Source organism: Carya illinoinensis, chromosome 5 (genome assembly GCF_018687715.1).
Source record: "Carya illinoinensis cultivar Pawnee chromosome 5, C.illinoinensisPawnee_v1, whole genome shotgun sequence".
In the NCBI taxonomy this organism is placed as follows: domain Eukaryota; kingdom Viridiplantae; phylum Streptophyta; class Magnoliopsida; order Fagales; family Juglandaceae; genus Carya; species Carya illinoinensis.
The window spans coordinates 3,117,734-3,133,658 of record NC_056756.1 but is presented as its reverse complement, the minus strand read 5'-3'; the positions used below and the strand labels follow the sequence as shown (position 1 = coordinate 3,133,658).

General features: G+C 37.1%; 2 protein-coding genes across 4 annotated transcripts; one reads left to right on the top strand and one right to left on the bottom strand.

Moving 5' to 3' along the window:
- Positions 1-280: 280 nt before the first annotated feature.
- On the top strand, positions 281-4,326 carry LOC122309205 (GATA transcription factor 24-like). Its single transcript, XM_043122592.1, has 7 exons — positions 281-1,145; positions 1,871-1,954; positions 2,058-2,191; positions 2,755-2,877; positions 3,131-3,236; positions 3,727-3,798; positions 3,963-4,326. The coding sequence occupies exons 1-7, from the start codon at positions 837-839 to the stop codon at positions 4,059-4,061; spliced, it is 927 nt and encodes a 308-aa protein (XP_042978526.1). The 5' UTR covers positions 281-836; the 3' UTR covers positions 4,062-4,326.
- Positions 4,327-4,613: 287 nt separating this feature from the next.
- Positions 4,614-14,369, bottom strand: LOC122309204 (dynamin-related protein 3A). 3 transcript variants are annotated; one of them, XM_043122589.1, is made up of 20 exons: positions 13,752-14,368; positions 12,753-13,035; positions 12,617-12,645; positions 12,377-12,478; positions 12,146-12,214; positions 12,001-12,060; positions 11,587-11,700; positions 10,691-10,739; positions 10,456-10,565; positions 9,317-9,409; positions 9,142-9,234; positions 8,914-9,051; positions 7,994-8,101; positions 7,806-7,901; positions 6,962-7,004; positions 6,647-6,795; positions 6,408-6,554; positions 5,677-5,729; positions 5,473-5,572; positions 4,614-5,301 (listed from the first exon to the last, which is right to left on the bottom strand). In XM_043122589.1, the coding sequence occupies exons 1-20, from the start codon at positions 14,124-14,126 to the stop codon at positions 5,026-5,028; spliced, it is 2,487 nt and encodes an 828-aa protein (XP_042978523.1). In that variant the 5' UTR covers positions 14,127-14,368; the 3' UTR covers positions 4,614-5,025. The 3 variants fall into 3 exon arrangements, 2 of the variants coding, with proteins under 2 accessions (XP_042978523.1, XP_042978525.1); XR_006242376.1 differs by lacking the exons at positions 4,614-5,301; positions 5,473-5,572 and adding an exon at positions 5,833-5,892 and having other exon boundaries at positions 5,692-5,729; positions 13,752-14,369; XM_043122591.1 differs by lacking the exons at positions 4,614-5,301; positions 5,473-5,572 and having other exon boundaries at positions 5,692-5,751; positions 13,752-14,369.
- Positions 14,370-15,925: the final 1,556 nt, after the last annotated feature.

The window sequence follows — 15,925 nt, the reverse complement described above, 5'->3', positions numbered from 1 at the left end:
ATAAATAATAACCAAGGCTTTATTAAATCATTTTTAAAATTTTTATCAATAAACAAGGCTATATTAAATCCAGATTTTCAAGAAATGTTTTTTTTTTTTTATAAATAAGGTTATATTATGTTGGATAATTAGGTTGATAAAAATAATTAAAAAATAATAATTTTAAATAAAAATTAAATTAATTAATATATAAAATGTATTTATAAAATATACAAAAATTATTATTAATTAACTAGTTAATATAAATTAATATCTTCAATAACTTTATGATTAGCCAATATCAGCCAAATTTTATGCTTGGTGCTAATGCTCCAGGGAAAAAGCCTACGGGCTCTCTCACCACTGCGTGTTGTCCCCTGCAGTAGCGTTACGGCCACTCGTCTCTTCTCTCCCACCGTCGTCTTCTCCTTCTTCCACGTTTTTCAACCAAGCCCTCAAAATTTCCCCCCCTTTTTAGATATTGCCTTTTCAACTATAACCTTATCATCCATTTAATGCGACCTTGAACATTGGATTACTAATTCTCTTGTCGGTTTTCTTAAATGAACTCTAGTAATTCTTGGGGATAATTTCGTGTTTTTTGGTTTGTTACTGGTACTGAATTTTAGGTTTTATTTTAAATCCGAAAATTTTGCGCTTTTGAATTGTTGTGGTTCCGAGCTGTCGACCTTCTCGAGAGCTTTATTCTTCCTTGTGTTCGTGAATTCTTTGGGTTGTTTTAGGGCTCTTTGTTGTCAATCATTCCGGTGTTAGCCGTATTCTGGGAATTTAGCTTCTTTATTTTTGCTTCAACTTGTTTTCGAATTGAATTGGCTCTGTAATGTAACGCTGCAACAATGCCGGAATCGAATCGCCAAGCTTCGATGTTCAATTCAGTAGCAATGACCAATAATATTGAGAGTCAAATTGAGGACGAAGACGAAGATGTTGCTGGCGGTGAGGAGTCCATCGACAACCCTCAGATCCGATTTGAAGATGGCGCCGTAGCTGTGACGTTTAACGGTGGCGTCCAGGAGGTCGCTCCCAATACTATCTACGTTCCCAGCTCTGATTATCCTCCAGTGGCCGGTAGCGGAGGCGTTGACCAGCTCACGCTTTCGTTCCAGGGTGAGGTTTACGTGTTCGATGCCGTCTCTCCGGATAAGGTTCGGGTTTTTGCTTATGGGGGGTTACTGAATTTTGGGAATTGTGCGTTGTTAATGTGTTTGATTGTATTTTGGCTGTAAGTTTAGGATCTTGACACGGGGTTTGATTGATTTGGTGAATTTTCGTGCGTGTTTATTTTGTGCCATGGGTGCCTTTTAGCAGTGAGTTTCTTTGTTGGAGTATGCAGTGTTATCATACTAATTCACTCGGGGGAAGTCAGTGTTTCTAACTTTTTAGCTTGATTGTGATTAGTTTTTTTTTAATTGTGCTACGTTTTGTAACTTTATGACGCTGTTTTCCAATTGTGTGCTCACACCCGCCATTTTAATGATATTTCCCCTTAAAAGAATATAGATTAGATCATTATAGAGTTTTCAATTGGATCTTGGTTATAAGGCCATACCTTGTGCTTTCTATCTGCCCGCAGACTGCGTATTTTGTGAAGTGGTTCTTTCTTTTACTTTTTATATGACGCTGTTTTCTAATCGTGTGTACACGTGTAGAGTTTCCAAATGGATTTTGGTTATAATGCCACATTTTGTGCTATGATGCCGATTCTCCGCCAGAAAACGATAGTTTTCTCCATCCAAAGAAGAGAAGGAAAAGAATAAAGTGGTTCTTTAATGGATCTTGCGTGGTTTCAAATGAGCGGGTGTTTTTAGGGTTTAAAGCTTGTAAATATGAAAATACTATGTAATCTAAGCTTTTTGGATTGATTTGACAGGTGCAGGCAGTGTTGTTACTTTTGGGTGGATATGAAATCCCTTCCGGCATTCCTGCTGTGGGAACAGTCCCTCTTAATCAAAGGGTATGTAAATGCGTAATTCACACAAACTTTCTGAAAAATATAAAACATTCCATAGAGTGTTGATTTGTTTTTACTTTCACTGGCTTGGCTACATCTTTTCCAGGGCATGAACGACTTTCCTGGGAGGTCAATTCAACCACAGAGAGCTGCTTCTTTAAGTCGATTCCGGGAGAAGAGAAAAGAGCGATGCTTTGATAAGAAAATCCGTTACAGTGTGCGGAAAGAAGTTGCACTCAGGTATTATATCGTGCCTATGTCTAAAGTACACTTTTTAGTGTAAAACAAGTTGCAAATTAAAAGCTCCTTATTATTTTTGAATTAATCCATTCTTATTATAAATGTAATGTTGGTTTTATGTCAAGAAAATACATCCTTTTATCTTTGGAGAGGGGGGAGTGAGCAGTGCCTAGTTGGATGTTTCCCCATCACTTTGCCCAAGGGATTCATACTTACATACGACAAAATTGGAGCTCAATAATCTTTTTGTTTCTTTTTTTCTTTCTTGCCTTGGTTAATTAATGAACACGGAAAAAAAAGTGGGAGGACTTGGAATGCTAAAAAGGGCTAATTTCTATTCCTTCCATACTATCATTTTGTTTCCAAGTGTTTACTTATAAAAATAAAAATAAAATCATTGGGTGTAGAAACTATCTTTTCTGTTCAACATAGAATACTAGTTGAACTGGTTTTCTTTGAGCCTTCAGTTTTTTTTTCCCCACTTATATTGCTGTCTTCCTCATTCTACCATGAGGGCTTTTCCTTCTGGTCACCTTCTCGTCTTTCATCTATGACTATGTCAGGATGCAGCGTAAGAAGGGTCAGTTTACATCATCCAAGACCATATCTGATGAAGCAGGATCAGATTCTTCAGTTTATGGTGCAACACAGGGTCCTGGACAAGATGATAGCATGCAGGAGACTTCGTGAGTGTTAATCTTTTTCCCCAATGTATAAGGAAACTTCTTGCTTATTCGGAGGACCATAAAAGAAGTCTTCCTATGACCTGCCTATTGCCCTTTCCATTTAAGGTGCTACAATAAATGCTCCCTGAATTTCTGATGCGTCCTCAGAAGAGGATGATAGCTGCAAGTTTGAACTTTACATCATTTTATATTTGCAAAGAAAATGCAATAGATACTCTTCTCTTGTAAACCTTTGATGCAACACTCTATGCAGATGTACACATTGTGGAATCAGTTCAAAGTCCACTCCAATGATGCGTCGAGGGCCAACTGGTCCAAGGACTTTGTGTAATGCATGCGGGCTCAAGTGGGCCAACAAGGTTTGTGCAATTACAAAAAAGTATACTGATTGATTTTCTTCTCTTTTTCATTGGAAATATGGATATTTAAAAAACCATGTATACTGAGTGCATTGAGTCCCTACAGGCTGCACGGTTCTTCACCTTCACTGTTTATTGTAGTATTTATCAGGTTCAATTATATTTACCGTCTATACCCTTCACTTCCACTTTCTCCTTCATTTGATCTTTTCTCTTGGCTTCTGTAGTGAACATTGTTAGAATAGATGAGGTTGTAGGATCATAATTTTTTTTATTTGTTACTTTGTACCACGTGCTTGAATTGCCTCCCCTGATCATCCAGAAGGATAAGAGAAAAATGTGTTCTTTGTTTCTACATCCATACTCTTCCCAACCCTTTTAATGAGCACGAAAACATGCATCTTTAAACTCATAACCATGCTTCTTTTCCCACACAAAACTAATTCATGGTATGTTCAGTGATCTCATTATAATAACTTGAGTTTTGCAGGGAGTTTTACGAGATCTTTCTAAGGTTTCAAATATGGGTATCCAGGATCCTTCTTTGAAGGCAACTGAACAGGTAGAGTTACAGCCCTTGTGAAGAACATTCTGCTTTCTTCGAACCCTTCTTCCACTAGGCAATTTCTGGTTCTTGGCCACATGTATTTGTAAAATATATGTGTGTGGGTGTGTAGTGATTCTCTATCCTTTATCATCACTTCTTTCCACGGGTGTTTATCACAGGGTGATGGTGACGCTAGTGAGTCGGATGCTGTAACTCAGGTTGCAGAGATTGTCTCCACTGCTAATGGCGATAACTTAGCTGTAACTGCAGAAAGATGAGTGACTACTTGCTAATCTTGCAGTGCCACTACAGTTGTCATGGCAGGGGGGACAAAAAAAAAGTTTGACCGATCTAGATTCAACTGTAGTAAGTTTCAACTTGCTTTGACCGACTGCACATATAACGCGGTGTATTTAACTTTCTCGAAGTACTTATATGTATCTTGAGGGTAGTTACGTCCGGACCATAATGAAACCTCTTCTTTTTCGTTTCACGTGTATTAGTATATCCTTTTTTGAAAGAATAACACTGTTTTGTGCGTTTCTTCGTTTTTGCAGCAATAATATTGGCATTATTTATTTCTTCTTCAAATTAGATTGCGAATTCTGAGATTTCCCGTGGTTGATTGGGATTGGAGCAACCCAATTTTTTTGGTTGGTGGATGATGACGGTTTAGACAAAAACAAATATTGCTACCATATACCCACAACCTTTTTCAAATCGTATTGTGTGAGTTTCTTTAGCAAAGCAAAGGAGCCGATCCGCCTACAATCGACAAGGGTACAGTATTATCCTCCTACCTGGTAGCTGAGCATAGTGCTAATACAAGGTACTCCAAAGATGATTGATTATACAATTGGCTCAAAACCATCACAATTCAACATATCTCAAACCAAAAAGCTTGCAAAGGAAAAATATATATATACATGTTCAATGGCTGCAGCTGCTGACTAGAGGAGTACTATCTGCTCCATTTTATTCTTTTTGGTCCCTCGTAAACAATGCAATTATCACCCCTATATTATAATATAGTAACAAAATAGAAATAAATAAAGAACAGAGAAATACCAGTATCTGGCTTGCACAAGTCAAGTTAAAAGAAAATGCTGACCCCACCAATGATCCCTCCCTGGCAGGTCGAATTCCAACCATCTCCAAAGTTGGACAAGGCAATCAAATGAATAATAAAAGCCTTTATAGCATTAAGAAATACTTGAGGATTAATGCGCTCGGTCAAATTCATTACAGATCCACCGTCGGATAGAGACCTGGCATGTGCATGCGTCCGCCTCCATTAGAATCTGTGTTACCATAAATTGGTGGCTGAAGCTCCCCTGAGTGAGATGACTTCCGGGACTTCGGGTTTTTAGGAGAAGCTGAGTACGAATCGGTGGAACTGCCGGCAGAATACAGTGATGATGACGGCATTCCATGGATCTTTGGCAACCCTGTCGGATCAGCTCCCAAACTGTAACCCTTCTCAACTGTCTCAGCTTCCAAAGGCAATTCATCCAATGTCTACACGTGAAAGAACAAGTCTCAATGAATTCCACCAATCTCCCAAATATTTTTAGTGAATTTTCACTACTCTTATAAAAAATTGAATGCAGTAGAGAGATCAAAATGAATTGGCAGACCCTAATTTCACTAAACCCTCTGCGCTGTGGGTTACCGATCACGAATACTTACCCGGAAAGCCTGTTGAAGAACTCGGAGTGTTTCTCGAGTGCGCTTTCTCTTCATTGCTACATCCTCCGGCTCCTGCAACATCTCTTCAAACAGGTTCTCTCTGATTTGATCATAAAATGCATGGAACACAATCATCAGCACAGACAAACAAGTGAACAATCTGCAAGTAAAAGGATTATATATCACTAAGCTACTCTACCTTACCTGTAAAGCTTTTTGATGAAAACATTGTGCAGCTCACGTTTTGTATGGTTTACCTGGATATGTAGCAATAACAGCCTAAATAATAATATGAAAAAAAAATTGCCTAATGAGGAATCTTTCACCACACAAATAATGATAGAGAGCAAGGCCATGTACAATTTTTATTGATTGTTGGAATCCTGCCACCATTTAGATGCTGTCATAAGACATTTAGTGCTGAGGAAAATAAAAGATGGTCAACATTGTTTTCACATGCCTATAAGCAGTGGAGAATTCAGAAATTCATCTTTGGGGGAGCCTAATAAGTATTATAAAAATTAGTATATTTATATATTTTTTTCATAATTAATATTGTGCCATACAACAAAAAAGGTATCATAAACATACTTCCAGATATAAAAAGTAGTACCACTATATTTACCAGTTTGGAAATATAGGGCACACGTCTATAGCAATTAAAAATCACAAACTATGGATAATGAGATTTGGGTTAGATTTTGAATTATAGCAGAAATCTGGACAATTTTTTTAGATATGTTCATACTAAATTTTAGGGTAGTGAAACGGTTTTTTTTTGGGAGGGGGTGGAGGATGGGGAGATCTGCAAGTTTGAAAAGAATTTCTTATAAGCTGCATAAGGTCACTCCTAACCCAATAACCCATTCCGACAAATGCACATTGGCCAAAAAAATGAAACTCTACATTATATGACGGGAAGAGAATGAGAATACCAGGAAGTGCATAATTGCTTTAGGTACAAAGTCCTCAATGTTCTTCCGAACAATGTCATAATATGATCTTAACAGCAATTTTGTGGCTACAATTACAATAGCCTCCTCGTCTGACTGATTTTCTGTGGGCCTCAGCACACTTGGTGGCTTAAAGAATATCAAAAAGTATCTATTAGAAAATATTAACATGGGGGAGAATATTGGAAAGCCACAACAGATACTAGACAGATAAAGTATACCTCTCTCAACTGGATTATAGAGAAGGCTTGCTCCAAGCTGTGAACAGATTCACTAAACGACTTGTTCATCAAGCTTTCTTTAGCGGAAGCACGGTTATCGCTTCCACCAAAAATTGATGAAATTCCCCAACTTGAACCACTTGTATTTCCTATCAATTATCAATCCTTCCAACTTTTATAAAATCTTGAAATCCTAGTACTAACTACTTTCATGAATTTCACATCATTGAGGATAAAAGAAACAGGCATAGAAAGTCCAAACCATATCATCTGAGAAAAAACAACTACGGATAAAATATCAAAGTAACTCATTACCAGACAATGTGACTTTTTCAACATCAGCTACAGGCCTAACACCCTGCAGTCATCCAACAGAAATCACAAAAAAAAAAAAAAAAAATCAAACGAACTGAATAGTCTGTGTTAAAAAAATATTGATTTGTTACTTTAAGCCTATAATAACAAGTATGGGTAAAAGTTTTGTATATTGGTTTATATTGTGTTGCCGTGGGAGAAAAGGAGGGGACAGCTTCTTTGTAATACAACTTTAGTATAAGCGCAGAAAAGGGGAAAAAAGAGGGAGGAAGGGGGGGGGGGGGGGGGGGACAACCAATAGTTTGTAGGATGAATACAAGAGAAAGCATCCAACTAACAAAAAGACAAATTGAGATAAATTTTCTATACGTAAAATAAATTTATTAAGGGGATGTTGTTAGAATAAAAAATTTTAATATTATTTTTGTTTTGGAATTTGAAAATTGATGTTTTCTTTGTGTTTTGTTTGAAAGTTTGGAAAAGTTGTAATGATTAGATGAAAAAAGTTAAAACTTTGAAATTGAAAAGTATTTATGTTTGAGTGATGCTTGGGAAGAAAATTATGAGAAATTATGAGATGAGATGAGATGGTTCATGTTCCCAAACAAGCCCTAATTTTAAGGAAGGAATAGGAATACGCCAAGTACACAAAACGCATATAAGAGAAAAACACCTAATTAAGAGCTAGAAGAGATACTTAGAAAAGCCATAACTATTCTAAGCCAACATCTAGACATAAAGAGTTTGTCAGAACCAAGGATCTAAATTCATCCTTTGTCTTCTCACAATCTTCAAAATTCCATGCATTCATTCCTTCCAAATTGAAGAAATATAGTCTCCATACCTGATCAGACACAACACCATTGGCTTGCCTGGCAAGAATGGCTCGAGACTTCACACTTCTTTCAGATGTTGGCACCTTATCAGGCTCTATGCCATCCTTTCAAAACAAAATATGGGAAAAAAGAAGAAGAAATGAATGATAATACTGACTGCAGAACATACATGACTATAAGCACAGCAGATGTCTACCTTTTGCCTGGAAAGAGGAAGAGAAACCTTAGGAAGTTGTTGCTTTGCAATCTCTACTGATTTGCTCCCCCCAATAAAATTTGGGTGGGAAGTGTTTATGTAGTCCATCTGCAAATTCAATTACATTACAAAATCCTAAGCATTCATAAACATCATAACTAAATTTAATGTAACTGGCCTGTATGGCTCAACAAGCACCATAGAGTGTCGATACATCATGAAGGGGAAGCATGGTAAAAGATTGACACAAGGCAATATGAATAACTTTATTTATTTATTTATTTATTTATTTGATAATAAGGCAATATGAATAACTTTATTTTTTTTTTTTAACTTATCAAAAAATGAATAACTTTATTTTAGAAATCATGACGATAATGTGAGTGAGAGAAGTAGGCAAAAGGATTTTTAACTTTTTGACTGTTGATCTCACAGGTGTTAGATTCCTTTTCCATCCAAGACCAGATTAGTTACCATGTCAGTATCAAAAAAAGGATTAGTTACCATGTCAAAAGTCACTTATCAAAAAAAAGTTACCATGTCAAAAGAAAAGGGGAACAACAAAGGCAATGACTCACACTCAAGATAGCCATACGCTGAAATATATAAATCTTATGCAACTACCAATAGTGTTTTGTGTCACATTATTTAGATAGGGTATATTCAGACATGTTTCGCAGGTGCTTATAAGTGCAGGTAAACATTGAATAGTATTGATGGATAAGTTAATTACTGTTGACTGACGAGAAATCCAAGTCATGTGGTGTGGAAAAATCGAAAATCATTAGCCGTTATCCGTTTCTAGTAGAAAAATTTAATTAGAAGGCCCCATAATGAAAAGGAAAGTAAAAAAAGTACCATTTACATAATTTATGCATTATTAGTCTAGAGCATAAACTTGTATCTTGAATTCAATATACCTCCATCTCAATGATGTGCCCAATCATTGTTTCCGAGGGTTCAAGGCCTTCTCGCAGAAAGTTGCCTATAACTTCATCCATACGCTTTCTCAAAACAGGAAATCTCTGCAGCTCGTTCACTAGACAACGGTGGCTAATCTGAGAAGAGAACAGTGTTAATTTGAGATCAAGATTTACAAGTGCTTCAGTTGTGAGACCACCAGAGATAGGAAATGAAAAATCTCCCACCTTCATTAATTCGTCATATATGAACCTGGCACACTGAAGGCTTGGATCCAATAAACGTGCTATTTGCCTTCGAACAAGAACCTCAAATGGCACCTAATACACAGAAAAAGTAAGAAATTATTTAATAGCATGATATTAAATAATTTTTTTCTTTTAAAAAAGAAGTAAGACCTACTTCCGGAGCAAACAATGCGGATCTAGTGCCAGTTGAATTCTGAATGGCAGTCCGAATGTCATCATCAGTTAGGTCCTCACATGGATCCACCTCCTGCAAGAGAGATCAAATTGCACCAGAGACAATTGGCATCAGAAAAAAAACCAGCACTCTTTCCCAGGTACCAAAATGGAATTAATTACATCACCCACAGAAGCCTGCTAGCTCACTCATGAAACATACTTTATTCAACAAGTATAGTGATTGCCTCACGCTACAATCATTCAGTGAAAATAAAATTCATTTTAAAGGGTGAACACAAAACCAAATTTAACAATGGAGGAAATTCTCTATTTGGTGGCAGATTTGTAAACTCTGGTTGTAGGGTGTATGAGAGGGAAGTTTCTTGTGACAATCATACCAAAGGTCGCCCATTCTAGTACTATTCTCGCTCAAGCACGCTTATGGCAAAGTTATGATGGGGTCTGATGCATTAGTATTGGCATGACGCATCCAAGTAGGGAAGCCACCTCTCGTTGCCCCCTCCTACCCTGTTTGCTTATGGGGAAAAAAATACCAAAGGTCATTTTTACAGCTATGGTATACAATTTTTTTTTATTTGTCAGTAGTTATGGTATACAATTACATACGGGGAAGGAATTTTTGAGGTTTCATAATGAGTAGACAATCAGAAGAGATATGAATGCAGGAAGTGAAAGAGATATTTATTAACTGTAGGATTATCCAGAGATTAGCTACACCATAAATTGTCCCATTGGGTGGTGTATAGACGGCCAGAAGTAACTTTGTAAGGGAGATAATTGACTGTTAATTGGCTTAAGAATATGTTTGGTGAAAGACATGCATGTATGTGTATGGATAATAGTCGTCCTTGGTTAAGTGTTTGCTCGCAATGTGACCTCATTTAGTGAACATAAATTTTACTTGCTTCAAAAGAAAATGAGCAAAAATGCAACTCTAACAACCATTTACAGTTTTTCACATAGAATGGTATGTCAGTAGTACAGATTACCCAATGATTATAGCAAAAAAAACAATAACTGAAAGAAGTACCATGCAATCACACCCTCAAACCTATATGCATTGAGGTGGGTTGGGGGTTGGTTGCAGGGAAAGTAACTGTAGCTATTGAAACACACCTCTAAACTCTTGACAAAGATCGACTGAAATATGTAATGAATTCTTGCTCCGCCAGACAACTCAGATGTTGACATTTCTTCATTTTTCCCCTCCACAATTGAAGAAAATGCTGTTTATGAGAATTAAAAGATGACACAATCAATGAACCAAGAAGGGTATAGACATAGCTCAGAACATTAGTTTGATGGCACTATTGAGAACTAAAGGTGACATAAACTACACAAACATATTTACCTTCAGAGTACTTTGAAAGAATGTTAAGAAGAAGAGCTCCCTGACCAGCCTATTGGATTGAAGAAGTGAGTTAGTATAAGCGAAATAGCCAAATACCGAGCTTTAAGTATGCAGGAGGGCCTCGAGCCACCCTACGGGGTGGGGTTTACGAGAACTGTAGTAACTTGCAAAACATGAGTAACCAAAAAGAAGCTTCCAACTAAGCGGATAAAGAGCAGATTATGAAATCAAGCAATGACATCTGGAAATTATTCCATCAATCCATTACCTAGAATTGCAGAAAGGAAACCAGATCATAGGAAGGGCAAAATGCAAGAATAGCTCCCTGAACAGCTTATTGAGTGTGAAGGGGTATAAAATGTAGCAATCAGTAAAAATATTTTTAAAAAATCCACTAGTGGACATGTTTGAATAATTATAAGCAAAGCATTAAAAAGTAGCCAACAGAAGATTTCAAAATGAAATAACAATTTATGAACATCAAACAGTGACAAAATTTGCTCTTGTACATGTCTCGTGTACTTGGGCTATGCCTATTTCATCAATATAATTCTTGTTTATGAAAAAAAAAGCAGTGACAAATTGAACAAACGAAAAATCGGTTCAAACTCCAACATTCCATACTATACACAACACTGGATCATTCCATACCATACACAACATTGGATCACACCTGGCATGAAATGCAAAATTTACATTCCACTGTTATGCCTAGGGCAGAACCTATAACCTCAGGACAAGCATTTTTTTTTTTTTTTGGATAGGTAAAAGAGATTTTATTGATCCACATAAATAGGCAGAGCCCATGTACTCCTCAGGACAAGCAATATAGATGCAATCGATTGAAAAATTATGCCAACCAAAGTTGCATGCACTCTCGACATAACAAAACATGCCTTTGATTCCGTGATTTCTCCATAGCTTGCATGCTCCTTGGCCATGGAAACCAATGCAGAGCTTATGCGTGACTTCAGCCCTGGAAGCACTGCCTTAATGTGCTGTACAAGAATCTGCAAATGAATATACACAACGAGTCTCATGTTAATAGGGGATTTATGAATTAAAACCATAAGTTAGCATTCATGGCACAAAAATACCATGAAGTTTCCATAATCACATTAACTTAGAAGGGGGCAAAATAACCGCCCAACTGTGTCATATGGAAAGGGGGCCAAGAGAGGGGAAGAGGGGTGTGTGCACTCGAGCTGCAGTAGATGATGATAAAAAAAAAAATCTACTTTGGAATAGTTAAATTATATTGTATGATATTCTATAGCATGTTTAGTGAATTGTGTTTAGCAAAATCCTACCTGGTTCAACTTCTTTGCCAACTGAGGAACGCCACATCGATCAGCTAGACCATTATATACCTAATAAGAAGAATAAAATTAACTATACTATTTTTTAATGGAATTTATATGAAGCAATGAATAATATGGGATGGCATGGGCATACTGGACGACTGCGGAAGAACTTTTCCTCAGCAACAATAGCATCTTTGATACTTCGGTTGAGCATAATATCCTGTTCAAAGCATTAAATTGAACATATAATTAGGCCCTTATCCTACTAGCAAACTAGCCTTGCATGCTATGTTGTCCATCTCAGTCTTGGCCCACAAGGAAAAGCTAATTTAAAGATTTTATTAAGAGACATTTGTACATCTCCCAAAAGCTACATAATTACCTCTTGACTACGATTTATAACTCCCACGTATCCAAGTCGGAGGGGAATCACTTTTCCAAGCAATAAATTACGGGCATCAGTACCTCTATCCATAATATCCAACTAAAGTCATACAGATAAACACCAAATCTCATCAGAAAATGATCGCAAATTGCCAATGTTTGAAAAAAAAAAAATCAATAGCAGAGAAAGTAGGATTTTTTTTTTAACAATTGAAAGTCAAGTTAAGAAATAATATACCTTTGTGATTATACCTATGGTTCTATGACCTGCCATTAGAAAATTAAAACTTACAAGTCAAGTAAATACATGTAAAATAAAAAAATGAAGACAACGGCATACCAAAGAAGATATTTTTTCTCACTCCAGAACTCACCATCAGGATCTGCATTTCCTGCAATCTGAAGCGCATCTGAATTTGCTAAATCTGAATTTGCTGGTGTAACAGCCAGAATCAGACAACTTGGTGTCCTAATGTATGACATGATCATTGTCCTAATTCGTGCTTCAATATCAGAGGGCTGGTCACCAACAGGAACCTTTGTTATACCAGGTAGATCCACAAGTGTGATATCAAGAACATTTGGTGAAAAGATCTTCAGACGAATCTGCTTGTCTGAGACACCTTTGTTAGCTCCTGCTTCCCTCTCCGTCTCAGCCTATAGTAAATTGGGGTTATTTAATAAGAAAATAAAATGCATTAAAAGAGAAAATTGGTGCTCAAAAACCACTACAATGTTCATTCACAAATAAATTTCACACAACTTGAGTCCCATAAGATTTTAGCTACTCATCAAACCGAGAAAAAACAATACAAAACTCCAACAGTCTCAAGATAACTTTGCTTAGTGCAACGAAGAGAGAGAGCAATAGGTGATTTTTAAAGCATTGACGCAACTAAAAAAACGCCTCATATCCTCAGTTAACTACAAATTCTTTAATATATGAGTGCGCTCGTGCTAGAGAAACTTCATATACAATACAATTGCTGCCGTACTTATAAGGCAAGTGAGATGGTTCCGATGCAGATTAATTAAACCATTCGATAGCAGTCAAATATTATTACGTCAGTAAACTGTGGCATTGTCACGAATCATACACTCGAGACAACATAATACAAATCACATTTCCTTAAAACTTTTCCTAGCAACCAAACACATTTTAACTACCAATCTGAAAATCCAACCTCTCTTATACTCTCCCACACTTCTCACTGAACAAAACAACCATAAACCCCACAACTAAAACCTCGTGTCCAAACAGATTATCAAAATCATCACAGTCAATCATATTCTCTCGCACTTCCTTGACAATAAATAAAAAACAACCTCCAGTTAAACAAATATTGGGAACAGCAACAGCGTACAAAAGGTACCTGAATTTCTCTCCGAATCTCTGAAAAATCGTAGAACCGTTTCCCCGGCAAGTGGAGGAACTCCCCATACTCCTCCTCCGTCCCGTCTGGCTTCCTCTTAGTCTGCAACAACTGCAGCACTAGCGGCCTCCGAGTGCAGATATCCGATCCCCTGGGCAGGAAGTCGCGACCGACAAGGGCCTCGAGCACGCTGGACTTGCCGCTGCTCTGGCTGCCCACCACGGCGACCTGTGGAAGCTCGATGGTCGACTGGCTTCCGAGCTGGGCGAAGATGTCCTGCAGCTTGTTTACTATGGGGATCACCGAGTGGCCCAGCGGCGCCGCCGCCGACGATGACACAGGAGGAGATTGTGCGGAGACTGTCTCGTCCGCCATGAAATTATTGAACTGGACTGGATAGGATTGGATCGGTGGTGTTGGATTCGGAACCCTAGGGCTTTGGAACTTAGAGAGAGAGAGAGAGAGAGAGAGAGATCGTGAAGGCGTGTTATGTATGACTGGGGATTCCGAGCTTTTTTGGCATGGGGGCTTCTATGGAGCGATGGATTGGTGCGGAGTGTTAAACTAGGCTCCTTCGTGCTGAGAACGACGGTGATTTCCCCCCTTTTCTCTTCTTTCTTTTTTATTTTCAAAATATTATATACCTTTAATATAAGGACAGAGTATGGTAGCCTTCCCGTTCCATCTCATCTCAATTTACTTCATTATTATTTTATCTTAATTTATTTTATTATTATAATTCTTTTAAATCTCTACACATAAAATAAAATAAATAATTTCATTTTTTAAAATTTTAAAATAAAAATAATATTAAAAATACATATTTTAATAATATTTTATTTAATTTTTAATGTTAATCTCAACTCATCTCATTTAATCTATAAAATCAAATGAGGGGCTAGTTTCATGCTTCGAGTTTGTTCTCTAATTTGATCGCTAGCTTTTATCAACTGAAACAATACAATTACATTGTTTCTCTCTCAATACTGAGTTCATAATTTGTCTAGGACAATCCTCAGTCCACGTCATTTCTTTTATCATATTTGTGGCTAACTTAGCAAGGTTATGAACTATAGAATTTGCCTCTCCTATGTGAATTGGAGCTTCCAACTTTGTCTTTCACCCAACATCCTTCTCATATCTTCTATCAATACTCCATAGTCACTGCAGTTTTCCTAGTTCTTAAGTATATCTTCAATGAATATCTAAGCTTCTCCTTCCGTAATCACATGTGACAGCCCCAACTCCATGCATAATGTCATTGTTCTCGTACCAAAGCTTCTGTCGCGGCTGACCTTGCGCAGTAGGTTGTAGGTGAACATAGGGATGCCAATAAATCCCCATCTGCATTTCTGATAATAATCCCAACTCCAACCTTTTTTTCCTTAGTATCTACTGCACCATCAAAATTAGTCCTTGCATAAATGATAAATCCCAATTGGTTTTAGCCACCTTGCTTGTGGTCTAGCTATGGCATTTTGTTGATGATCATCTCTCCCCTTGCCTTGAGCTGATTGGTATTCTAGTAGGTTTTTTTTTCTTATTTGCATAATTAAATAGCCGTCTCAGATCCTCAAATTTATTCTCATAAATCAGAGAATTTTTTCTTAGCCATAACCTTTTCATCACACAGACTACAAGTTCAACTTCCTCAGTTGTTACATTCTCATTCAATCTCTTCCACATATCTATAAAGTCCATCTCCATGGTTGATAATTTTTTAATCTTTCTATATGCTTCAATCCACACATCTATTGCAGTAGAACAACTCCCCAGTGCATGAACAATGGTCTCTTTTTTTCACAGATTGGGCACATTCTAGTGTCTATAGTTCTCTTCTTAATAAATTACTTTTAGATGAGAGAATGTTAAGAATTGCCTTCCATGTGAAGTGCTTGACAGATCCAAGTACTTTTTAATTCCATATGCCCCACTATACTGATTATGGTTCATTATAATATGAAGATTCAACTTTCAATCTTCTCATTGTTCTACATGGTAGGCATTCTTTATAGTAAATATATCTTTTGGACTAGGGCCCCATATTATTTTATCCTCTGCACTTGTTGTACTCAAAGCGATGTTCTTTATTGCCTCAACTTCTTCTCTTCTGAAAATTCCATCCACCAACCAATTCTTCCACTGCATTGTTCCATCTTCAATCAGTTCACAGA